Consider the following 25,479-nt stretch of genomic DNA (forward strand, 5'->3'; position numbering starts at 1 on the left):
CTTCCTGATACGGGTCAACATGGCGGCACCCGTATCAGAAGCAATGGTGAGGGATTTGGCCTGATTTCGCAAGAGCTAGAGGTAAGGCATCTGATTTGTCCATTGTTTATACAGTCCACCGCTGCAGCTGCCGGCTGCGTTCAGCCTTACCAGATGGGACGACTGTAGCCGACGGTGGTCTGGAGGCGGGGCTTGACGTAGTCATAGTAACCCTGGTTCTTGTGTTCTTCCTGACACCAGACCAGCTCAGCATTCGGGAAACGATCCGTCTCTGATTTCACCAGATCGAAGGGGAACGGGGAAAGCTGAGAAAAGAAAAAAGTAAAAATGCCTCAGAGACCAAACTGTTGTTCCTTCAGGTACGAAACACAGAAAACCTGAGAAAAATAAATGGCAGACGTCATCAAACATCAATATTTTTGTGATTAATACTCAGGAATTATGACAGAAACAGGAAACTCGTCATCAAATTAACACAGAGAGAACTGGCGCCCCCTTCAGACCCATTGTTGCATTTTTGGAGCTTGAATTCATTTCAGAAACCTAAATGTGTTTCGCAGATGACACCGCCATTAACCACCTTTTCCTGACACACTCTGACACAATATTCCTCACATGTGAAATGTTTAGTTGGTAAGACTTAAGGTAAAATTCAGTTTGAGGAAGAGACACAAAAACCTGCCCACACAATTATTCACCCGCAGACATTAAAGACGATGTATGGTTGATATCGACATCCACCTTTATGAAAACCTAAAAATGTCCGGCCTGTGGAGCCGCACCGTAAAAGTCCTAAATCAAGAAAAATCTATTTAAAAAAAAAAACTTTTAAGTGTTTTGTAATGATATTTCATCAAGGAAAACAACCCCATGGATGATGTCATGAAAAGGGCGACACCCACAAGGAGCAAAAGGCGGAGCCTCAGAGATCGAGTCGAAAATAACTCATATTTCATAAAAAAAGGCTCTTTAGTGTGACAGAGGTAATATATTATCATCTTTATGGATAAAGTTTACTCTGAAAGACTTGAGAAAAGCAAGAAATAGACCCTTTAAGGGGAGCACAGGTGTGTCTTTCAGTTCCCTCGAGGCACCTATAGTCACCTCAAGGGACGTTGTGAAAATGGAACGTACCATTGTGCATGTGGTAAGATTTTCATGAAGTATTTGTAAGGATAATGGAAGTTAAACACAGTTTTGTCGTCCAGCTGATGCTGCATGTGGTGTCCTTATGCCACACTCTAGTCTGTTCTTTCAACATACCCTGCTCTGACATGTTCTGATTGACTAGAATCACTATATCTGGAAATCTCACGTGTTCTATAGGTGTTCACTACGATCCGTCGACCGCAGCATGCCCATAGAAAAAATGTGCATCAAAAAACATTTTATTTAGCAGTTGATATTTTGTGTAGGTCAGCTGCGTGTCACACAGACAGCCCGTATCAACCCGTAAGGACAGTTGGAACGAAGGCTTAAACAGACTTTATGGAATACTGGGGGCTACCTGGAGCCTTACAGCAAGTCCCGCCCACGGTTCATGTTCACCGCACCTGCTCGATTCGTATGACGGCTATGTCGCCGTCCAAGCCTCTGTTCCTGCGTTCCCGAGTCAGTTCGTAGTAAACCTTTCCAGTGCAGAGCACCACTCTCTTCACGCTCTCCGGCCTGGCGCCTGCAGGCCCGTTGTCCACGATGATGCGCTGGAAGTGCGTCCCTGCAGAGCCGGTTCAAACTCCAACGTGAAACCAGACTTTTCCACAGATCAAAGGGGATTTGTCTCTTTCAGTTCTCACCCGGCAGCATGTCGTCAAAGCTGGACTTGGCCTCAGGGTGGCGCAGCAGCGACTTTGGCGTAAAAATCACCAACTGTTGTGTCAGAGATGAAGAACATGGCTGTTGGAGCTGAAGGGGTTCTTCTCGGCTCTCAGTCGCTGCCTTCCACTCACCGGCTTCCTGAAGGACAGCAGCATCTGCCTGCGCAGAACATGGAAGTAGTTCGCAGGAGTCGAGCAGTTCACCACGATCCAGTTACAGTCGTACAGCTGATGCTCCGCAAAGTCTTCCGAAGGTTTCTGGGTAAATTAAACAGAATCAGAACCAACACTGCTGCTGCTTCAGTCAACAGTGATGGGAAGGAGCTGTCGTCATTTATCCAAACTCTTTGGTTTATGAACTAAACCAAAGACCGTTTCAAATCAAAGTCAAGAAAAAATGATGTAAAAAGCTTCAGAAAAGGCAAACTGACAGGGAAAACATCTGGGTCATCATTGCACATCTGCAGAAACCTCTCAGGCCGGCCAGACGAGTGTTCTGGACCCTGAAATGAGGTGGAAATAAACAGTCTTTGAATAACCCCTGCCTTTGTCTCCCCTTTGTCTCCCTCTAGTGGTCGACTGTGAAACACAACAGAACAGAAATAAACAGCCGGAGCGCCTACCATCCCCTCCAAACCATGTGGAAGCAGAAGAACGATCCCGTTCTGCCTGACCCACTTGGCCTGACCCGAGCTGATGAACTGGTCGATGATGCACTGGGCTGTGTTGTTAAAGTCTCCAAACTGGGCCTCCCACAGAACCAGCGCGTTGGGGCTGGCCATGGCAAAGCCGAGTTCAAAACCTGCACAGAACGGGTCGACTCAGAGCTGGGGGCGCAAACCTCCGGACGATGATCGCGACTCTAAAAAATAATCACTCGAGATGTTTTCTTCATTCCGTTCGATTAACGCTGTTGGATACATTAACCCTTGTGCTATCCCACGCACTTTAACGTTGGGAGTGGGGTCATCTAGACCCACTAGACAGAGCTCTGAACCTTCAATGATTTGTGATCTTCACTGGTGTCCATGGATTACATGAAATCTTTCCACCTTCATCCACCTTTGTCATGGTAGGGAGAACACGTCAATTTGAGGATTGGGTCATCTGGACCCTATAGGATATAGAGGTAAGATCTTAAGCCCAAGACAGAACCCGACCCGGCCTGAAATCCGGGTCGGGTCGGGGACTAAAATGACAAGCATTACGTTCTGGTCGGGCTTTTCTCTCGCTGACTTTTTTAATAAATATATTTTAATAAAAATGTATACTAAAACGATGTGTGGATACTAAACTAACGAATACTATATATGCTATATAACTACTACTTAACAGGAAGCGCAGACGCTGGGCTGCAGTATTTCTCCGTGTAATTAAGCGAGTGCGCATCAAGATCTCTCTTTCACTCTCTTTGTCTGGCCTCTTATTCTGTGTTCCAGTGTTATTTCTTTGTGCAAATGTATTTATCATGATCATAAAAATATGTAGATTATTTTAACCTTAAGAAATCTTGCGTTTTTTTTCTGCCAAAAATACTATGGGATTAATTGAAATTTCGGGTTTGCTTCGAGCTCGGGCCTGCAAATCAAGTTAATTGGTCGGGCTGGGTTGGGCTTTAATGCCCGCAGCCCTGGGTCGGGTCGGGTTGGATTTTTTAGGCCCAATCTTACCTCTAACAGGATAGCACAAGGGTTAAAGCTGACATGCACCCCTAAACGCGTGCACCTCACCTAGCACGCTGTACTCGGACAGGGGGCTGTTGCAGACAGTGTAAGAAGCCTGGTCGGGGCTGATAAAGTTCATCGGGATGCAGATCCTCTTGTCCACGTTCTGGTCGTGAAGGACGTGGTGCCGGTGGCTGTGGAGCAAAGACGACCAGGGCTTCAAAGGTAACACAGGTAAACACAGGTGCAGGTGGCGCCTGAGGATGTCACGTGCACGTGCCATAACCTGCACTACCGAGAACAACCAGCAGGGCTGACTACCTGAATGTGCCTCTCTCCACATCCTGCCCACTGAGGCGCACATGGACCCCCTGTTTGAGCAAAGAGCCGAATGCCATGTACTCAGCCAGAGCCCAGTCGCACACCCGCTGGGCCACCATGATGGAACGCCCCTTCAGAATTCGGCTCAGGCCTGCAGCGAGACCACAGCTGGAGTCAGAGGAGCGAGACAGGGTCTCACAAACTGAGGAGAACGGAGAGCACCTCCATGTATGGTGAAATCTTCCATAGGGACGGAGGCGGCGATGCTTCCGATGTGGTTAAGCTCGTCTTCGCTAATACCAGTCGAAGGGCAGCTCATAGTTTTGGGCTGACCATCCAGTGTGAAAAAATCTAAGGACACCGAAATGACACAGAAATAGTACAAACAAGGGACTTTCTTTATCTAAAACCAACCACTTGAAGATGTTTTCAGTCAAAACAAAAGTAATGGTTTTGAAAACCACAAGATTTTCCCTAAAAACTTTTAAAAGTCAACCAAACCTATCATTTTTCCAGGACTAAACGTCTCACCTGGCCATGGAGAGTCAAGCCAGTGCTTGATGTGCAGAATCTTCTCATCTTTGGAGTGAGCGTAGGCGTCCTCACAGATTTTGTCGTACGCTGCAATTTGTTCCTGAAGGCAACAATTCAGGTTAAAGTGAAAAGGAGAAAAAGACCATCTGGACGTCACATTCTGGTCTCACATTCCAGTTCCCTGAAGAAGATAGACCATAGCAACCATTCCATTTTTTTCATGTCAGAAGATGATAAGTATCTGTGGTAAGATGTTCATCTCTAACTCAAAGTACATTTTACAGTTTTCCTAGGCAACCTTTGTTTATCCTTCGCTCTCTGACATTTTTTTTTTGTTTTGTTTTTTTTTTCTCTGACAATTTTAATCAGAAAGACGGACACGAGGTCGTCCAGAGCAGCTCACCTCATACTCTTGTGTCGTCACGACACCTTCAGTAATGAGTTTCTCAGCAAACTTCTGCAGGACTCCTTTCTGCTTCTTGATCTGCTTGTACATGAGCGGCTGGGTGAACATGGGCTCGTCCATCTCGTTATGTCCGTTCCGTCTGTAACACACCTGGAGACAGACGCAGGGATTCGACAGAAATTAGTCAAACCTTTTGTTTTAAATGGGTTTAGTTTTTAAGCAGGAACGAAATATTCTGAGTCACAGCTAAGTTGATGTAAAATTCCTCAGTAAAGAAAACTGAAAGACAAACCAAACCTGCTCGTATTTACCAGATCTACCACCACATCTTTGTGGAAGGTGTTCCTCCAGTCGGCCGCCACGCCGCACACATACATCACAGCTTCTGGGTCGTCCCCGTTGACGTGAAAGATGGGGGCGTTGACCACCCGAGCGATATCTGTGGGGTACGGAGACGAACGAGCCATCCTGGGGTCTGTGGTAAAACCGATCTGAGAGGGCAACAGACACAACGGGATGTGACCAACCAATCGTTACCGACGCTACAACCAGTCCTGCATCGAAGTGCAGACTTTGGTGCTTCGTTTTGGACTTGTCAATCACTTTTACTCTTTTACTTTTGATGGACAATGCTACCCAATCACTTTACCTTTCCAGTGGTTGTGGGTAGGCTCACATAAGAATAGGTGGGCGGAGCTTCAGTCAAAATGTTTGTCTGTACTACACAGCAAAATGTTCTATTGTTTAGGCACTGGAAGCATTTCCAGGCACCAGATATAATCCAAAAGATACCCAACCCAAACTGTCACAAGTGCCTCCATAGTGTTCCAATGTAAAACAGACCAACATAAAGATTTACTGTGGTTCTGACAGCGTTCTACTTCTCGTAATCACCAATTTAATACGGAATTCAAAACCTATTTTAGACTCGAGTCCTTCTTATTATTAAGACAGAAGTCAGAATCTTTGAAACTTGACCAAAGCCATTTAATAGGAGCCTGCAGCTCATCCAAAGCGCCAACATGTGACATGGAGGGGGATCCCGACCATACGTCCGAGTCGGGGTGAGAATGTGTTAGGTGGACAGGTGCTGACCTGGAATGGCCCCCACGGTGTGGCCAAACCTTTGTCGGAGAGGTTTGTTCCACCCATTTACCGTTTAAATGTACAGATTGGGGAGAGTTTGTGTGACAGTTCAATCAAGATAAAGACGGTTCTGAGCAAAAGCAAGTTTTTAGCATTTAGAGAACCCTCCCGGTAGTGAATTCTACAGATCTCTAGAGTAAATGTTGGTTTGATGAAACCTGGTGAGACCTGCCCATCTGAAACAGACTTGTCTTAATTTCCTGAACCTTGTTAACATCATAAGTCAGCACTGTTAGAACAAAGGTAGAACAAGAGCGTGCAGGACAAAGATGGGCTTCTGGGTAATCGGCTTTGGGGGGCTTGTGTTTCAATCAGAGTACCTGGTTGTTGACCACCACATGGACGGTCCCATGGGTGGTGTACGATGGTAGATCCGACAGGTGAAAGGTCTCATACACGACCCCCTGACCTGCAAATGCAGCGTCACCGTGAAGAAGAATCGGCATCACCTGCAGAGTCAGAAAAACATCTCCAGACCACAACCTTCTCTGTATCTGCAGTTCAGAACATGGAGGGTCTCCCAACCTTTTTGCCCTCGGAGTCTCCAGAGTAGAACTGTTCGGCCTTGGTCTTCCCCTGAACCACGGGGTCCACGGCCTCCAGGTGGGACGGGTTTGCCATGAGAGAGATTGTGATCTGCTTGTCGCTGACCCGGTTCATCCGCTTGTGATACATCCCCAGGTGATATTTCACATCGCCAGAACCCTAAAAGGAGACAAAAAACAAAAATGTTACTTTGGAAAAAAGAATTTTTACAAATTCTTTCTGTAGGACATTTTACAGGTTCCTGGAAACATCAGCAACTGAGCCGAGCAGAGTGGGTTCAAGAAATACAGTTTAAAGTCACACTGCAGATGGGTTTGGTCCTTTAGTTCATTCATCTTCAAATCTATTTTGTCCCTTTCAGGGTCACTGGGCTGCTGGAGCCTATCCTGGCCACTTGTGGGCGAAGGCAGGGGACATCCTCTGCCTACTCTGTCGCAGGGCCACAAACACACACCAATTCACAGTACTGTGAGTACTGACTCCTTACTGACAGCACAAATTCTGTAAGTGCCTGTAGGACGTCCAGACGAAACTACACTCTGATTGGCTAAATTCCTCCTTTCTAACATTCAGGCTGCAGCGAGGAGCGTGCACGTGTCACATGAACAGTACTAACAGGCTCCTCGTTCAGTCTGCAGGATTTGAGGCGCTAAAAAAATGACTTACGTGTTGTATAAATGTTCACTACGACATGTCGTCTGCAGTTTGAACGTAGAGAAAAAGGAACATTTTCTCTCTACTGGTTCACTGAGTGGTCTACCACCTTGATATTTCCTGTGCATTACCTGCACGCCCCGTACAGGTTTGTCCCCTTTTCCCCTGCAGACAGCTCGTACCCACCCTTAAGGACAACTGGGACTAAAGCGTTCCTACGATGTTTTCTGTTCACGTGACTTTAGGGGACGTCCAAACCTCGTCTGCAGCCTCCAACTTTGAGTCAAACTGGCAGAAGATTTGGTCCAGATCCTTCCGGACCACATTAGCCAAGACATTCAGTCGACCTCTGAAAGCACAAAAGTTCCTCTTCTTCAGGAATCGGTCTGCGTTCATGCAAAAGTCTTCAGGTGCTCACGCTGACCTGTGGGGCATCCCCATGATCACGCTCTCCACCCCGTTCTGACTGGACCTGTCGATGATGGTCTTCAGAGCCGGGATGAGGGACTCACAGCCCTCCAGGCCGAAGCGTTTCTCTGAAGACCACTTCCTCTGGAGAAACTCCTCAAACCTGTGAGCAGTTGGAGGGGTTAAAACTCCCCAAAACTTGCACCTCTACCTGCCTTCAGGTTCCTGAACCGACCTGGTGGATCGGATCATTCTGGCCAGCAGAGTCCTCTTCTCCTCCACCGTGAACTGCATGATTCCCGGGGTCTCAAACCTCTGCCTGATCCACTGGCACTGCTCCACGTCATTGATGAACATGAACTCCACTCCGATGTGCTGGCAGTACGCCATCTAGAGGACAGACAGAGAGGGCAGTTTGAAGCCTTCCTGCTCCGTTCCATGAAGGTCACTTGCACAAAACGGCTCTTCCTCATGTCTAAGAGCAAAGTCTCAGAACCTGTACACAGATCCATTTCCAAAAACAAGCCACGCTTTTTACATGTTCTCTAACTAACATCAAACTTTTATGAGAAGAACTTTGTCTTTGGAAGCATTTTACCTCGAGACGGCGGATGATCTCTCTGAGAGTCAAAACGCTCTCCTTCCCACCAATGAAAGTGGTTTTGGGAATCCGGAACATTCGGTCCATGCTGCTGGAATCCAGTCCTTTTCAGTGGCAGAGGGCGGGAAAAACCACAGCAAACCACCGACTTTTAACATTCATGACTTTCTTAAAGACCGTGCCACACCGCCACTACGTATATTTTGAGCATTTTCCACGTATGAAATTTTGGTTGTTTGTGAACCATGATTGATCTACGTCATTCATAGGTGCGTCCATCGAGGGTTTAGGCCGATACATGAATTCGGTTTTGAGCTGTTCACATTTTTTTGGTCGGATGAGAATTACGCAGTTTATGCGCCTTTTACGTAGTTTAAACACAATTATTATGTAAAACATACACAACTGTGCGTGATTTGCATACACAAATTTGTGTCTGTCATTGACCGTTCCACGTTTGTCTAACAGACTTTTCATGCATGAACCACCGAAGTATAACTTTTAAATTGAGCATACGCCGCACATTGCGTTAAAATTACGTAATTGACGAACGAATCACTAATGAACTACCGATAAACAGCACATTAATCACATACGTTTCATGTTCTACGTTGGTTTACGTGTTCTTTGCGTGGTTTATTTGTACTTCTTCCGTTGTTTTAACGTGGTTCATTTGTGATTCATCTGTGAAAATTTCAACTAAAAACCACAACTTTACTCACTTTTTCCTTGTGTTACCACATTTCTATCTGTGCAATATGCACAAAACGTAAGTAGCAGCTTTGTGACACGGCCATTAAGGCAAATAAAAAGACAAGAAAACATCCCAGCCACCAGATCAAAGCGTGTTTATTAATCACTTTAGAGTTTCTGATGTTAAAAAATACAAACTAGAGACTCCTAAAACCTGTTGCTGATTAAAAAGAATCTAGTTTAAGTTCAAGTTTTAGTTTATTCTGCATTAAAGAGCATTTAGACGTGACATAACATCAATCTGGCATAGAAAAAAAGACTGAAGGGAAAGAGCATTTAGGGACTATATTCCTGTAATCCCTACTTTCCTTTCACATTCACCCCCAAAGCTCCGTTAGTTTAATCCATGAGATTAAAGCTTCCTCTGAAAAACTGTAGCCACATTCCCGATGAGAAAAGAATTATCTCACGGCAGACTTTTCCGATTTATGATATTCCTACGATTATATAGACATTTTACTACTTACTCAGAAAAATTGTAAAAAGTTGTTTCTTTTTTTCCGGCATATTTTAATCTATACAGAAAATTTGTCACAAAAAATGGCAGGAAATATTTCCCTTAAACCTAATTAATTTTAATCAAACATGTGATCTCTAGGTGGCGCTGTTTGCAAGAAAATCACTTTTTTCTTGTGAAAGCTGGGGGGCAGAGGGTGAAGATAAAATGATTTGGATGCAATCTGCATTTTGGCCACTAGTGGCCACTAAATACCCAGAAATCAGATCATTGCTTTTGAATGTTAATCTGCTTCTCAGTGTCATTTTACTCCTGCATTTGGTTTATTCAGTAAAATTCCCTTCTTCTTTTACTTTTTGAGAAAGTTTTGCTTTTTACCCGTTCTAGCTCTACTCACATTAACTGCTTTCAGGTTCGGTAAGATGAGTCTTTATTTTTCCCTCACAGGACATTTCCCTGGCGCAGCACAACAGTTAACAGCAGCTGCGTTTCCATGTTTTCATTAAGTCTGAAATTATGCAAATTGAATTTGCGACAACAAATTCGCTGAATGGAAACACGGCAATTAAAAAACAACAACTCGCATTTATCGAAAAAAGGTTTTTGCTCTTGGAAGAGGTGGTTTTTGACACGTATCGAAATGGACGCGTTTCCCAAAACTGCAATGGAAACACTTTGAGTTAAATAAGTCACATGACCGACAACCGGATGGCGAAGCGCTCCTTGGTAGGTACTGGCGGCCTTGGTCGCTGCAAACCAGTGGCGTGTTGAGCGTGTCATGTGGAAGTGTTGGATCCACAGCTACTCTGTAAAACCAAAAATGGCTTCATCCGTAGCCCCTACCTACCACATATAAGGAGCTTGCCGGTCTATGGCCTGAAGAAGGCGCCGATGTCTCCTTTTAAAAATGATGATGAGCGCTGGTGCCGTGGAGGAAATGTGAATGTATCTGCTGTCAATCAAAGTAATGTTCACATCCGTCGCCGTGTTTCTGAATAAATGATTGTTGGTTTGTGTTTATTCGCATAATTGTCATTTAATAGAAACAGTATCATTGTGAAATTGTGTTTTTTTTTACATTTCTAGAGTTTTAATAAAGTTCTGAGCCTAATGGAAATGTAGCTAGTGGGAACAAATGAACACAATCTAAAAACGGGTTAACTCTCATATCTACACAATCAGACAGGAAAACGGTGTTCAGTCGTGAATCAAATGTTGCTCAGGAGGCTGCGGTTCAAATCCCAGCTGGGACCTCTCCGTGTGGAGTTTGCATGTTCCTTCTGTGCATGTGTGGCTTTTCTCCGGCCTCCTCCCACCCCCCAAAAACAGGCTTCATTCATTAACTGATTGTGTGTGATTGTGTGACCCTGTGACCCCTAAAGGCACGAAGCAGGTTAAGAAAATGAATGGATGGAATTTAACCAGATTACAGGCCTCAATTGTCGGGTTTTTTCAAATTTGTTGAAGTTTATTTAAAGAGAAAATTTTGTGGCCTTTAATCCAAACACAGACTTTAAGTGAAAAAAAACATTTTAACCAAAAAACAGACTATAAAAAGAAGCAGGTTTCTTTGTGAAATGTATTTAACCTACAGGTCACTAACTTTAAGAGTATCAGAGATTACTGTACGTTAAAATATTAAATGTTTCAAACAAAGATATTTTTTCGCTGTTCGGATCTTTCAGCAGAATGTAGATAAAAGTTTACAGAGCTCCAAGATCCCGATTTCAGAGATCATATGATCCCACACAGGTTTATGTCAGGCACCTGAGCAAACAGCTGGAGGCGTCGCCCCCTCCGCTGTGAAGATGCTCTGCAGTCCGAGAACATCAAACTCTGAGGCTCCAGCAGGAACCCGCCCACCTCAGCAGGAAAACAGGCGATAAAGCCGCCTTATCTCGCCGTCCGTCCGTACAGAACGTTCCCAAAGCTTTAGGCAAATGTTCCTCGAGAGACTTTCACCGCTGAAAAGCAGCCACTTGACTTTTACTCACACCTGACCTCTGACCCTTTATTGACTTCCCAACAAACAACAGAATCTGCTGATAAAGAACTGACTGACGAGGTTTCAGTTCCCTACAAGGAAAGTCCAGCGTTTGGTAACAGGTGAAGCGTGAAATCAGACGCCGAACTTTAGTGTCAGAAAAGAGCACACAAGCCGGAGTGTCACTCTTAGGTAAAACTTCATCATCAGAAACCTCCAAGAATCTATCATGAATCGTTCTTAAAATCCTTTGATTTTCTCATGAACCAACAGTAGGAATTCTGGTCCTGTTTACTGATATGGAGCTGATAGACTGTGGAACAGAGCACTTAAAAGTCTGTTTACATGTTTTAGTACGACATCATACGATAAAGCTGCGTGATGGCTTGTTGGGGCATTCTGGGTAGTGTAGTCAGAAGCCTGGCAGAGTGATACGTACTGGGCTTCAACATAACGACGGGAAAAACTGAGAGTATTGTTGGTATTTTATGTGTTACAACTGAACAAAGTACTGCGTTATTGTCAATAAAGTTTTATCTGCTTTAAACGTCCCAGATCTGAGGCTCTCGACTCTGCTGAATTTTTGCTCCAATCATCAACTTTGATCGCGGTCTTGTTTGGTAGAAATATACATTTTCTCCTAAACTTCACCTCAGGTTTGTAAGTTCATCTTTAGATAAATATCTATTGATTTTTCCTCTTCATCATCAATTCTTCTGTAAAAAAAACTAATAGCAGAGAAGAGAATGCAGAACAAAGAGAAGAAAAAGAAGATTTCTTTTCCTCACCGACGTTCTGGAGGCCAATGGGACACGGCGTGTCGTCAAAATCCACACAGCTGATGCCCAGAGGGTCCAGCTGGGCCATGTGGTGCCCTCGTACCTTCAGACGAGGCAGCGATGTAAACCATGACGGTCTAGATTTCTACATTTTCACTGCCTTCCCTCCAAGAACAAACTGGCAATCAAAACTTTTTGTTCTTGCAGGAGCCGCATAAAACTCCTAAATTCAGTTCCTTTAGATGTTAGAAATAAAACGTGGTGTGAAGAACAGTTTCACCGTAGATGGATCCTCGGGTTGGTCACATGACCCAACGCGCTAACTGCTTAGAGATGTTCCAAGGTGTGGATCCATTGACTGTAAACAGAGTGGCTGTAACATCACCCATAGGAAATGTCTTACCACCGTCTTCAGAGAAATCCGTCGCTGTTTCTCCATTTGGAGCCAGACAACCGTGATTTGTCTGAATCGTCTGAGTCAACGTTTCCAGGGCAACCCCGCTCACCGATCAGGATTAAGTTTGTTGGAAGTCCACACCCCTTCCACCGAAAGCAGCTTGGGAGTATCTGTCAATCAAATGTTCGATGCGATGTTCTCTATTGAAGTCGATGGGATTTTGGCTTCTTGGAGCCACTGGGTACATCCTGTTTGGAACGCCGGGGGGAGGGGTCACTCAGTCCAGTTCCTACGGACAGTCAATGGTTCCATCGAAGAGTCGGCTGGACTCAAGAGTTAAAGATACACCAAGTCCAGTTGGGTTTTGATAAAGTTTCAACACCTTTTAGACTCTGACTCCTCCCACATGACCTGTTACCAGCGACAGTAAAACCGTACTGTACATGAGATCTGGAGGTCCAATCTCATAGACGTCTATAGAGAAACAAACAGCTGTTACTCAGTCGTTCTATTGGTCAGAAGAACCATTCTGGATTTTTTTCATGATATTTTTTCTGTAGTTCAAGTTATTCAAGTCAAAAACTGACCAATCAGTAGCCTCATTAAAAGTGGGTGGAGCCTGCTGGCCCCCAAACTTTAAAATGTTTGATTGACAGATTGAAACTCACTCCTGAATGCCAAGAGTGGTTGCCATAGAAACGCTGACTCAGAATAATTGGACTACTCGCTGCTTACTTTTTTTTTTTTTTTTTTTTTTTTTACAGTTTACATGTTTTGCAGACCGCATGTTTTTTACACTTTTGCAGCTGTATTTATTTAATATTTATTTCTTTATTTAATAAGAATCTCATTTTTGATAATAATTTTTCATAATAATTTTAGTAATATTTTTAATTATCTAATATAAATGTAATTCGTGATGTCCTTTATTGATGTTATATTATATAGATTATATCTGAATGTCGTGTTGCTGCCACAGATAAATGAAATTTCCCCATTGTGGGATTAATAAAGTCATCTATCTATCTAACGTCATCTGAATCCGACATATTGGTGTCAGAATTAAACCTTTCTCTATGGGTGACGTCAGCCAACTCAGTCCAGTCCTCATATACAGTTGATGGACTGAATTAATTTCTTGTTCCGTTCTGTTCACCTTTGGGGGTAAAATACGCCCCAGAAGGGGACGAGTTACGCGAACCTCACACACAGGGCTGCGTTTGTACCTGGTAGGCTCGGATCAGGGACTGCACTGCCAGATGATCCTCCACCAGCTTCTCCACACTGGGCTGAGCCCCCACCAGCGGCTGCACAGCGAACTGCCCCTCAGAGGACCCACTCATGGATGGGGGGCTCTGGTAGGTCACACCCATTGAAGATCCAGCGGTAGCGTTCTGGAAATATACATCCCAGGACTGTGGAAAGAGGAGGACATTGATGAAGAAGACTCACACCAAGGTCCTTCCAACCAGACCCCTACAGGCTCCCAAGGTCCAAGTGGTTCATAATTAGGAGCATGAACTGTTCTCACCTCATGACTTAGCAAAGGATCAGCAGATCTGATTGTTTAAAATCAACCAACAAGTATGGTGTTTGCTTCAATTGGACATCTGAGGCCAACACCCATCCTCAAAACTGTTTCACTTTAAGACTGTCCAGAAATTTCTTTTTTACTTTTTCACCAGATTGAGTTTATTTTGATTTAAAGTCACATTCGAAGTGGAACAGGAACAGGAAGTTCCTTTCGCCTTCAGGGTTATGGCTAAAATCAACGGTAATGGCGTATACAGCTGTTTACCATCAGTGTGAGACTGTGACGCTGCCAAACACTGGCGTCAACCTGCCAACAAAGCAGTGATGTCATCAACTCTCAGGTCAGGCGGGCTTTGGCTTTTCTCCGAAGTTAGAAGGACTTTTTTCCATTTATGACAACTTTAAACTATTTACCAAAAACCAACAAAAAGCCTGGATGAGCAGAACAACTCCCATAATGCACTGCTTACTTTGCAGGGCCGTTACTATTGAGTGTATCTGAGAACTGGAGTGAGTGAGTGAGTGAGTGAGTGTGACGTAATACGTAGGAAATGGTTTGATTCCGGCTCCAACCAAATTAAATAAATTCAGTCGCCGTTTTTTACCAATACAGATGCGGCCGTTTTGGAGCCACACGTCGTCAGTGAGCAGCGATTGGTCCAACTTAATTTGAGTCTCTATGGCACATGTGTCAAACTCAAGGCCCGCGGCCCAAATGTGGCCCGCCATGCGATTTTATGTGGCCCGCAAGAGAATAAGTAAGGGTTAATGGCCGACGAAGTGTGCATTATCACGGTTGCTTCTGCGAAGTGCGTTAAAAAGTGATAATGCACACTTCGAAGGCCATTAACCCGCTTATACCATGGTCACTTACAAAATAAATAAATAGTAACAAGTTTTAGTCCTTAATTCTTGTTTTTTTTCCCGATTTGGATTGCTTTTCTCACAAAAAGCGGACTATTTGTTACGTGGTGCAATAGTCCGTGTCGCGCCGCACCATCGCACCAAGCATCAGTTCAGAGAGAAGGTTCACCCCTTACCGCTTTTGTCCAGATGATGAAGCTAAAGGTTGTTTTAAAGAAGCCAGCGCAGCGATACAAAACATTTAAGCTAGGTGACCGGAACTTCTTTTTTCACCGTGCGGTTATCCTGTGGTATATCACGCTTTAATGCACACTCAACAGCCAATCAGAATCGAGTATTCACCCAGACCGTGGTATAAACGTTTTTAATTTCTTGAAATAAAAATAAAAAATTGGTGTGTATTTATTCATATCTAGAGGGAATCTGACTTGAAATATCGGATTGGGCAACTTTACATTAGGACTTCAACACTGTCCATATAACCTAACCTGATAGAAACAAATGTAAAAGGATTTATGCTAGATTAACAAGCAAACCTATGTTTTCTATGCAACTGTAGTTGTCATTTTAAAAAGTTATAATAAATAATGAGTTAATTAACATTAAGTAGTAGTTACATTTATTTTTCATTACATTTAGTTACATGTATAAGTTATATCTGGCCCTTTGAGGACAACCACTTTGCTGATGTGGCCCTCAGTGAAAATGGGATTGACACCCCTGCTCTATGGCAACCCCTCTCACCAATCAGAAGTGAGCTTGTTGGAAGGCCACGCCCCTACCACGAAATATGTCAAACGTTTAGAACACTCTACGTGGGCCCCAGCAGGCTCCGCCTACTTTTATTGAGGACTCTGATTGGCAGTGTGGCCAGATAGAGCCATGGTTTTCCAGCCCAAGAGTTGTCTAAAAACCACCAGGTCCCACAAAAAAAACAGCCAAAATTTGATGATTAATTAGCTGTAATTATTCATCCTTTATTTGTAACTTCCCATTTTGAAACTACCACTTCGTAACATTTTTTAATGACATTACATCCACAATTTTGGTGCTAGTCAGAGTAAAATGTAAATAGTGGAGCTTCAATAACTCCACAGGAGATCAAATGCGAGCTTGCGTGCCCCCTCCCTCCTTTTTTTGTTAAACATTAAGAACAATAAAAAAAAAAGAAATTGATAGGAGAAAACAAAAACTTATTAGTAACTTATCATGATCAAAACAGTTTACTGATGGGGAATTTAAGTGAATTCAAAGCAAATGTCCTGTGAAACGTAATAAAGAGCGGTTTGTGTGAATGTAATTATTTTAAGTAGTGTTTTGTTAAAACATTCAAAACTAAATCAAATATCACATGAGATTACTCCAGAAACTACAGTAGTTGATGTTTTCCTCATTTTGTGCAACACAACAGTAGAAATCCACCGTTTCTACATTCACGAACAAATGATCGATTGTTTCCTTATCAGAAAAATCTCCGCTGTTTTCTCCCCTTCATGTCTTTTCAGTGCAGCTTTATGTCAGATCTGAACACTAAATTAGCGTCAGACAAACGTGAAATATATTCACTATAAAACGGAAAAGGAGGACATGTCATAACAAATGTCAACAATGTGTTTTAAAAAAAGCATTTCATCATCAGCATACGCCGAGTTAACTAAAGGCACGAATTCTACTCAGTTTACAGGGTTGTGAGGGCGAGTGTGAGGCCGCGCTCCACGTGCTGCTACACCTCGCAGCCCTCGCCATAACTCAACAAAAAATACGCAAAATGCACAGATATCACGTAAAAACGGGGACTAAAAGATACATCTCAATTGCATGTATAGACAGATTAGTGGACCCACATTTATGTTGTTGTGAGTTGCTCATGATGGCAGGGATGATGACGTGTGTGGTGCTGCCTCACGTCCACACCTTCCTGATTGAAAAGTGTTTTGGCGAGGGATAAAACCCGCCCAAATTACCCGCAAATTCAGAACCAAAACCCCCCAATTGGGCGGGAAACTGCCCGATCTGGCAACACTGCTGATTGGTCAGTTTATAACTTGAAAAAATATCAAGAAGATGTTAAAAAAAAAAAAAGGATCAGAGCCAGAATGTTTGTTCTGACCAATAGAATGACTAAGTCTCAGCTGTTTGTTTGGGATTTCCTGTTTGGCTACATCTCATTTACAGTCATTGGTCTTTACAATATTAAAAATGACTGTTTGCATTCATCAACTTGGATCTCCATCAGAGAACCCTCTTACTTCTATCCTCCTTTTTTCTTACAGCTAACGGTTCTGCTTTTCTGCGTTTTCCACGTCCTACACAGATGTTTGAGGCTTGTGCTTCCGTTTTTACGAGTTTAAATGCCAAGAAGCAGCTTGAACAAAAAGCACATCGATGTCTGCTCTGTTGGAGACCGTTCGGACTTTTCCTTTGCTCTCAAGTTCTCATCCGACCACGGAGCGTACATGTTATCCCCCCACGTAAAGCCCCCCTGCCGGCCCCGGTGACCCACACTCACCCTCTGATTGGCTGCTGCAACGGTCCGCCTTTGCCGCTTACAGCCTGGTTTGAGATTTCTATCGGCTCATTTCCTAAAACCTGACAAGCGAGCTGAAACATGATTCCATGATTTCATAACATCAGCTGCGGAACCAAGACAGGAAAGAGAAATGATGGAAGAACGTGTTCAGAAAGAAGGTCGTGACAGCCGCCACTGATGTGACACTGAAAGAGCTCCGTTTGGTTAACGGCAGAGGTCAAAGTTCAACCCTGAACAAACACATCTGCGAATGTAAACACGCACACCAGCTTCCAGAGATACATGCACTGTTACTCCGGTTCAGCTGTGGCCCAGAGAGGGTCAGAGCAACCGTCAGGCGACCTCTGCAGCCAACGAAAGCAACGTTAACCTCTTACAAGCGGCGTCGAATCACGTTCAAGCGGCCTCGTTCAATGAAAGGTCTATGCGAACGGGCGCAGGCTTCTGCGATCGCACATCACTGAGTATGTTTTTCAGTCACTGAGTACGTTTTTCAGTGCGGTCGCGGGTTCTACGTCCGATTCAGGCGTTCACTGAACGCCGCTGAAAGTTGAACTTCTTCACGCTGAATCCCGGCCAGGCGGCACTGCGGCCAATCGGATTTGACAGTGGCATGCTTGTGGCGTCCTTTTCAAAATACGGACGTACCAACAACTGCAAATATGATGACGAAGGAGAAATTAAAAATCACATTTTGACACAAACATTTCAAAGAGAGTACACACAAAAAAAGGAACATTTCCAAAAGCTTTCTGATCCCGTGCAGCACGTGACTGTGAGAACATTTCCCACACCGTCTAAAGAGTTTGTTTGCGTACACTTTAGCCCACAAACGTTTTTCCATAACCGGTGGGTCAAGTCTAGAAGGCCAGGACGAGTGCAGAGGTCACCGAGGTGTAAAGGTGAGTAGCGGATACTGTCATTGTGTCCCTTCTGGTGCCTCTGAAGGGCATCAAACACACCTCACAGTACCTTGTGAACACTCCTGGGGTCTTCCAGCCACGCCGCGTACATTTCCTCCACATAGTTGGAGCCGGTTCCATTAAAGGACGGCTCTGGAGCCGCCGTCGTCTTCAGGAACCTCGCGGATGGAGGCGTTCCTTCCAGTCCCGCCAATCGGCCGGGCGACGCGCTCTGGATCGCCTGCGCCGCCGTCAAAGGCCGAAGCCGTAAAACTGTTGTTCTCAGGTGATGCATGGCTGCAGGGCGGCCTCACAGCTCCAGCCTCCCGTTTGCCCCCCAGGTCCAGGAATGCAGCACCTCCCTGGACCTCCTCCAAGGCCTCAGAGTTCTTCTTGTTCTTGTCAGAAGAGGCGGATCCAGAAATCCTGCGTCTTCTCTCCACGGTTCCTTAAATGTAAACAAAGCTCAATGAAAACAACATTTAGAGGAGATTTCTTTCTGGGCTTTAGTTCCACTTTTTATTTAAACGGTTTGTGATTCACAAAGCAGACAGAAAGACAGCAGGAGGTTCCACGTCCGTTAGTTTCAGCCTGAATGGAACCAGCTCTGATGAGAACATCCTGAAGAAATAGTCTGACAACAGCGACAGGAACCGGCAAAGGTTCCCGTCAGCTGGTCATTCAAAAAAGAGGGGGTGGGGGTCTAAAATAGGTCCGGATTTGGGTGGATGATCCAGAACCGGAGCTGCTGGTTCCAGAATATTCCAGTAATCCAGCAGAAATGAAGATTACGGTCAGTGATTCCGCTTTAGCAGCATAAAACTGGATTGGACCACTGAACCGGTTTGAAGGTCGGGTTCAGATGCGTCCACACTCTCTTCACGACTGGAGCCAAAGGAACAGCATCCATAGGGGGAGGAGTCACAGGAGCTGTTCGGACCACACCCCATCACTTCCGTTTTCTTCTGATTAAAAGCTTGATCGGGTTCTGACGTCACGAAGACATGACAGGTGACATGAAAGTCTTCTTTTGGAAGAAAACATTCAGAACTGCGGATCTAAGTCCAGATGTGTCTTTACTTTAAACTTCTTCACGTTTTTCAAACCCGAACTAAACTTCTGACCTTTGACCTTCATTTGATTCAGCTGTGGTCAAACTCGCTCGAGCGCACGCGCGACTTCAGCGCCGGCAGGAGAGCGCTCACGTGCGCAGGTGATGAAGACCCCCCTCCACCCGTCCCCGCTTGCGCTCTCCTTAGCCCTCTTACCTGTCGCACGCGCCCTCCTCCTCCGCTGCCCGGCGGATAAATGAAGCGTCCTGAGCGCGCGCGCGCGTGCGGCGTTGTTCCGGAAGCGCGCGCCTGCTGCGCGAGACCTGTCAAATCGCAACGCGTGACGCTGCTGTGACGTTTTTCCAATTACTGACAGTTACAGCCGCGACTTTTCATAAAGCTTTAAGTTTTTTTTGTATTGATGTTTAAAGTAAACAAACAGTAAATGGACCGAACGTCACGTGACTGCAGAGGACAAAGAACACAGGAGAGCTAAACCAGAACTTCTGGACTTCAGAAAAAACCGTCTGGAAGTTTTCCAGGTCATTACCTGATGTCCATCACTCTAGGAACCGCCCACAACAGAGCAATAAAGGTGACCTTTGACCGAGTCCAGGTCATCAAGCCTCATTTCTGTTTCCGTTTGAGACATTCAGGAAGCAAAAGTGACTCCATGACGTCAGGAACACTCAAGGCCAAGAAAAGGTCAGTGAGGCTCAGGAGAACTTTGACCAGAGAGCACAAACAGCTCTTCTGTCCATGTCCTGACCTTCTGACCTCCGTCCTCCTCAGAGCCTGCTGTTCTTCTGGAGCAAACGTTTCCACTCTGAAACGTCTTCCAATCCTGTTGGATTAAAAAAGGATTCCAGGGATTAATTACTCGGGGGGGAGAGATCTTCCAGCTGAAGCAGATGCTGGGATTTGCTGCTGTTTGAAGCTTTTCTGATGGTCTTTTGATGGCGGTGGAGGAGAAATGAAGGAACCCTTCCAGGAACAGGAACTGTTCATTTCTGCAGCACACGTGTCAGCAGTGAACATGGACACACAGCAGGACGACACAAAGACTCACAACTGTCAGTTTATTTGTTCACGCCGGGCTTTTGTCTCAATGCTCATCAATGACTGAAGAATAAAAAATAAACCCCAGCCTTCCTCATGAGGAGAAACGGAGAAGCCAGCAGATCCAGCAGTGTCTTCTGATCTGCAGCCTTGACTTTTTTTTGTGCATTAAATTACTTTTTTTTCAAGAGTGTTTCATTTCTCTTTACCCTTTATTTCAATTCTTTGCGTTGCTGAATTTTCAAAAAACAAATCCTTTTTCATAACCAATTTTCATCCTTTATCATTTTTTTCTATTTCTTTTTCAATAGGTGCAGCGTATTTTTTTGTCGGGATTGATCCATTTTGTGGTTTCTCACATGTGGTTCACTTCATTTAGAATATGCAGGGGCGGAGCTAGAGCGTTTTATATGGGGGCCGTGAGGGGGCAGAAGACTTTGGATGGCCATTATTATTGCTGTTTATTTCATTTAAAATGGCTGCTTTTGTTATTTTTGCAGCATAAATAAACTTGTAATGATGAGTTCTTAGTCTTTGTCAATAATGATAAAATTGGGAGGGGCAAGTGTGAGGGAAAGCTGTAGCTCCGCCCCTGATGTAATGACCATTCATCATCGTTTATCCTCATTTGAGTTTTTTTTTACCTCAAATTTACATTTTAAGAATTATATTGGGTTTTTTTCTGCTTTTCCCCCCATAATTCATAACTTTTAAAGGCTAATAATTTAGAAGCACTACGACATGGTGCTTTTATTTTTATAATTATAAACAATATTCCCAATAATGATGCTTGTAAATGATGTTCAAAAGTGACGTTATTTAAACCAAATTGATGACAAAAGAAACAAACTAAGTTGATTAACCAGAAATGTTGACCGGCTGAGCAATAACGGAAAAAAACAAATCAAAGAAGCAAACAGAAAGTTGTTTTTTTGGAAACAAAGTGGAGAATTCCAGCCGCTGGAGCTCCTCGTGTTTATTCTGCTGCAGTTTCATTCCTAGAAGCTCACTGATGTGTGGCGTCTGCAGCGGCCGAGTCGTCCTGGGGGAGAAGGAACCGACTTACCGGGAAATGTGTTGCAGAACTTTGTTTCAGGACGGAAGAACGGAGCCGGGTTCTCAGGAACGCCGCCCTGTACGAGAGGAGGGTCATTGCTCACGGAGGGGAGGGATTTTTGGACGGGATACTGAAACCTAACAGCTGTGGTCCAGCTTTTTGATTCCCAAATCCAACTTGAAGGGATTTTTGACAGTTTGAAGACGTTGATCCACTTCTACATTTGATTGGATTGGTTTATATCTCAAATAAAGATGTTTTTCTGGGAGCATCTTTAAAGTTGTAAAGACCCACTCCAAGGAAAAACTGTTCTTGTGGCATTTTTTTCTGAAAATTAAGGTTAAAATTGCACTTTGGAGTATTTTTTTCTAGATTCAAACTGTCGTGAAATCAGTGGCCGATGAAAGAATTCTGTTTGAATAACCTCCCTGCTGCGCTGAAACAGAGAGCTCTCAGCAACGAGGAGAGGAAAGGGGGGCGGGGTTGCTCTGCGCCAGCAGTCCCGCCCAAAACTCAGAGGTGAATTTCTTGTGAACTTCTGCCGCTCTGCAGAAACTATGACCTAGGAAACGACACAGGTTCTCATCATTTGACTAAAAACGGCATCATCATAAATAAACACTTAGAAAACAGATCTAAAAATGATTGGAGTGGGACTTTGAAGGTTTTTCAAGTTTGATTGGTCATTTCAGGGAAATGTTTATCGTTTGACCCGTCCAGGTTAGAGAAAGAAATGAATGCAATTAGGTTCCACAAAGGTTCCCCAAATGTTACAGAATCTCTTAGGATATTTGAAAGTAGTTTATATGTATTTATGCAACTTTCTAATAAAAAAAAACCCAAAACACTTTGGTGACAGAATGTCTGTTTATTCTTAGTCGATTCTTTCCCGCCTCCAGGTGAACCGTGCACTTCTGCTTCACATTAGATTCTTTTAAAAGGTCACTAAATGTTTCACATGAGTGTTTTCAACTTTCAAAACTGACAAGAACAAAAGGAAACGATCTCAGAACCTGTTGGGGACTATTTTGAGATCCCTTATCTGGATGTGATCAAAACTCCGTCTCAGTTCCAGCCGTGCGCCGTCAAACAGGTTCATCACGGGGCAGACTTGTTTTGGGACGATCAAGCCCCCTTTAAGCCCCACCCCCAAAAATGAATCAAACTAGTATTCCCACGTTTGTAATTATATCAAATCCTTGCCGTTAGACCAAACGGAGACACGCCGGGAACCTTTTTGGAGCTTGTGAACCTTGGTATTACTTTTAGCATGGCTTTGTTTGTCGACAAACTCTGTTTGGGTCAATTAAACACTTTGGACTCAAAGAAATACCTAATTTCATCACAGCAAATGGTTTCTTTTAAGCCCCAACTGTTTGAGGCTCCGCCCCTAAAAGCTTCCAGCTGTTTTGATAAGACTTTATTTATTGAGTAAGCTGATTGGTCTAGAAGAGCTGCAGCCAGTCAGCCGGCGTCCTGAATGATGATGTCATTCTGCAAAGGGACGAAGAGCCACACGGCTGCTTCCACTCTGTATTGTTTCACATCAGCGTTCGCTTTGGAGAAGAGCAGACATCCAGGCAGTTTTCTAGTTTACAGATGAAACATCACAACAGGAGTCTGAAAAGCCACTGATTCACCAAAAGAAAAAGAAAAAAAAAAGTCGGTCATGAAACCGCCCAACTGGTCACTACACCGTAATCGTATAAACACAAGAAGAGCGTCGGCGTGGAAACGACGGAGATCCAACGGCACAAAACATCCAACTCAGCAACACGTTAAACTGGAATGTCATGCAAGTAAATACCAGCAAGGAGGAACTGGGAAAGCACAGAAACCAAACCGCAGCCGCCGTGTCAGCAGGGGGGGGGTCGGCAAAGCTCGCACAGAGAATCAGAACATGCTGCATGGTTGGGGGGTCTGAGGGCGGGAGGGGTAGCTACACTCCAGAGAGAGGGGAAAACAGCCCGCCGGGGTTTTCCTGCGTCCGTCCTCACTCGCAGCAACGTCGTGCAGAGAAACAGGAATATTCACATTCAGAACACAGGGGGGGCTCATGCCCGCCGTTAAGAAAACAACAGCTGAAGGAGCAACCGCAGCCAGAACAACACCGGGACCAGGGAGCTAACACTCTATATCTGACGGGGGGGGGCAGACCCGCGGACGAGCGTCGACCAGGTCTGAAGGAGAGACGCCGCCTGAAAGAGTTCCCTCGCCCTGGCGCCGGCGTCTGCTCCGACCACAGAGAGAGAAGAGCCAGGTGGGTGTCCAGAGTGCTGGGAGGGGGGCGGGGGCAGGCGACAGCAATCCCAAAATCCGTACACCCACCCTCCATCCATCCATCCACCCGCGCCTCTCTCTCAGCGCAAGCTCCGCCTCTTAGATCAGACTTTTCCAAACCTTCACTGCGCCTCCTCCTCCTCCTCCTCCTCCTCCTCCTTATACTGCTCCTGGAAGGTAAGTTACAATGGGGGGGGGGGGGGGGGGGGTCAGACAGGATTCAGATTCATTAAAACACTCAGATTTATTGCATCAATACTTGGGATCTACTGGACCTAGTGGACATTTAGCAAACTGCATCAATTTTTAGACTATTTAATTCTACGGAAGCACTTACATTCACTAAAAATACATTTCAGTTTTTTTAATTGTAAATATTTTAAAACATTTTGTTTATTTAAAATATTTTTTGTGGAGTTTTTTAAAACTATTTTTAACCCTGGAGAACCCACTGGATCACATTTGGGCCTCACTTTTCTTTTGTTTTTGTTTGTTTTTTAAACGTAATTGTTTGTCTTATTTTTTCTTAAATAGTTTTCTTTTTTTTCTGCACATCCCTGAAGAGAATATCTGTTGGTTTCTTCCAGGTTAAAATATTTTTAAACAGGGTTGAGGTTCATTTTTATTTTTTCCAAAACAACTTTTTTCCTGCATTTCATTTCAGAATTTAAGAACTATAAACTCGAGCAAGAAAACTGATCGGACCTCTCAGACAAAAGGCTCCGCCCACTGAGCTCACGTGTTAGTCTGCTTGTGAAGCTGCAGGGACCATCCATGGTCGTTTAAATTACCATGAAAAAACAAAAGGATAATTTAAAAATATTTAAAAATATTCTTCTTATTTAGGACAAAGTTTAAATTTTAGACTTGTATAGTTTTCTGTCTTGAAGTCGGCGTGTGAAAGGACCAGCCTTCACGGTAACGTGTCAGACGTTGCGTGAGCTGATCGGAGCGTTCTGCATGCGGCGGTACCTCAGCCCTGCAGCGGCGCCGCCGGGGCGCCCGAGCAGTGGAAGTGGACGTTCTGCCACCGGCTTTCCCTGCGGTGCCAAACCCTCGTCTCCTCCGATTGGCTGGAGCGCGGGCGGCCCTGACCGTCCACGAACTGCGTCAGGCGGATGTAGGCGATGCAGGCGGCGTCCTCCCCGATCATGTGCACGTGGGGGTTGAGGATGGTGGTGTGGATGGGTTTGCTGTTCTTGGACAGGACTGGCGGCACAGAGAAACGGCCCGTGAGCTCGCAGCCTTTTCACGCAGACGAACGGAGCGAGAGGAAACGGAAACGTTACGGTTGTCGAAGTAGAATCGGTGGAAGTCCATCCCCTCCACCAGGTTCCCCAGACCCTCGGGTTCAAACGAGGTGAGGCCGGGGTCGCAGATCTTCCTGAAAGACAAGCAGGAGAGAGCGGGAAAGCGTCAGCCGCCGCTGCTTTCAGGTCTTCCATCGATCTCCACTTCGGTCTGTCTGGTAATAATTTCCTGAAGTCCGGATTCCTAATCGGATTTGAAGTCTGATTGCTTTTGATCTGCTCATCGCTGTGCAAATGGCTTTCTACCACTTTAACCCCCCCAAGCATTCTTCTTAATTATTTGGAGAGTGGATTGGGGGGGGGCAGCGGATGAAACAATGATGGTGATTACTCTTTAATCTTTTAATGCAACACATTTGTACGTCCATCAGATTGTTTGTTCGGGCGGCGGCGGGCGGCGCCGCTGCCTCCTTGGCCGGCCGGCC

General features: G+C 44.8%; 2 protein-coding genes across 11 annotated transcripts in view; both read right to left on the minus strand.

The window, feature by feature from the left end:
- ogdhb (oxoglutarate dehydrogenase b) overlaps positions 1–20,147 on the minus strand; it is a 22,870-nt gene extending 2,723 nt beyond the window's left edge. The window contains exons 1-22 of one of the 3 annotated variants that reach the window (XM_078956090.1): positions 19,899–20,147; positions 18,367–18,744; positions 13,694–13,882; positions 12,080–12,173; positions 8,095–8,201; positions 7,732–7,886; positions 7,513–7,659; positions 7,347–7,437; positions 6,414–6,593; positions 6,209–6,337; positions 5,054–5,233; positions 4,740–4,892; positions 4,334–4,436; positions 4,025–4,153; positions 3,803–3,953; positions 3,548–3,675; positions 2,441–2,619; positions 2,249–2,320; positions 1,950–2,075; positions 1,797–1,869; positions 1,554–1,717; positions 151–305 (exon numbers count right to left, since the gene is read on the minus strand). In XM_078956090.1, coding sequence (XP_078812216.1) covers positions 151–305; positions 1,554–1,717; positions 1,797–1,869; positions 1,950–2,075; positions 2,249–2,320; positions 2,441–2,619; positions 3,548–3,675; positions 3,803–3,953; positions 4,025–4,153; positions 4,334–4,436; positions 4,740–4,892; positions 5,054–5,233; positions 6,209–6,337; positions 6,414–6,593; positions 7,347–7,437; positions 7,513–7,659; positions 7,732–7,886; positions 8,095–8,201; positions 12,080–12,173; positions 13,694–13,882; positions 18,367–18,591 — 2,930 coding nt within the window. In that variant the 5' untranslated portion in view covers positions 18,592–18,744; positions 19,899–20,147. Of the gene's footprint in view, positions 1–150; positions 306–1,553; positions 1,718–1,796; positions 1,870–1,949; positions 2,076–2,248; positions 2,321–2,440; positions 2,620–3,547; positions 3,676–3,802; positions 3,954–4,024; positions 4,154–4,333; positions 4,437–4,739; positions 4,893–5,053; positions 5,234–6,208; positions 6,338–6,413; positions 6,594–7,346; positions 7,438–7,512; positions 7,660–7,731; positions 7,887–8,094; positions 8,202–12,079; positions 12,174–13,693; positions 13,883–17,373; positions 17,607–18,366; positions 18,745–19,564; positions 19,769–19,898 lie in introns of those variants that run through there. The other 2 variants (XM_004074610.5, XM_020707413.3) reach the window with 2 other exon arrangements.
- A 2,165-nt stretch (positions 20,148–22,312) lies between these two features.
- Positions 22,313–25,479, minus strand: part of camk2b2 (calcium/calmodulin-dependent protein kinase (CaM kinase) II beta 2) — a 35,927-nt gene continuing 32,760 nt past the window's right edge. For all 8 annotated transcript variants that reach the window (XM_023960482.2, XM_023960480.2, XM_023960481.2 and 5 more), the window contains 3 exons: positions 25,034–25,128; positions 24,717–24,953; positions 22,313–23,914 (listed from right to left, as the gene is read on the minus strand). In XM_023960482.2, the coding sequence (XP_023816250.1) occupies positions 24,718–24,953; positions 25,034–25,128 (331 nt within the window). In that variant the 3' untranslated portion in view covers positions 22,313–23,914; position 24,717. The remainder of the gene's footprint in view (positions 23,915–24,716; positions 24,954–25,033; positions 25,129–25,479) is intronic.

This window comes from Oryzias latipes, chromosome 12, assembly GCF_053564925.1.
Source record: "Oryzias latipes strain Hd-rR chromosome 12, Olatipes_Hd-rR_3.1".
NCBI lineage: Eukaryota > Metazoa > Chordata > Actinopteri > Beloniformes > Adrianichthyidae > Oryzias > Oryzias latipes.